Genomic DNA, 329 nt, shown 5'->3' with positions numbered 1-329 from the left:
GGGGGGGCGAGGGAGGGAGAGAGGGTGTGGGAGGGAGAGAGGGGGGGCGAGAGAGGGAGAGAGGGGGGGCGAGGGAGGGAGAGAGGGTGAGGGAGGGAGAGAGGGGGGGCGAGGGAGGGAGAGAGAGAGAGGGTCCGTCGTCGGTAATTGGGCGGGATAGGGAGAGAAATTGGTGAGTGTATATGATGGGGATTGGGGCCTCAAATAGGGTCTGAGGAGAATGAAAAGAAAGGGGATTGGGGCCTGAAATAGGATGTGAGGAGAGTGTAGAGACCCTCAAATAGGGTCTGATGTGGGTGTGGAGAATGGAGATTGGTGCCTGAAATAGG

General features: G+C 59.0%; 1 protein-coding gene across 1 annotated transcript in view; it reads right to left on the bottom strand.

Moving 5' to 3' along the window:
- Window positions 1–200: 200 nt before the first annotated feature.
- The window catches only part of LOC138861605 (uncharacterized), a 4,229-nt gene continuing 4,100 nt past the window's right edge, over window positions 201–329 (bottom strand). Inside the window, exon 3 of the mRNA XM_070121403.1 lies at window positions 201–329. This exon is cut by the window's right edge and continues 420 nt beyond it. Coding sequence (XP_069977504.1) covers window positions 201–329 — 129 coding nt within the window.

This window comes from Penaeus vannamei, chromosome 4 (assembly GCF_042767895.1).
Source record: "Penaeus vannamei isolate JL-2024 chromosome 4, ASM4276789v1, whole genome shotgun sequence".
NCBI lineage: Eukaryota > Metazoa > Arthropoda > Malacostraca > Decapoda > Penaeidae > Penaeus > Penaeus vannamei.
Note: the sequence above shows the minus strand (reverse complement) of the source record. Positions and strands in the feature narration are given on the sequence as shown.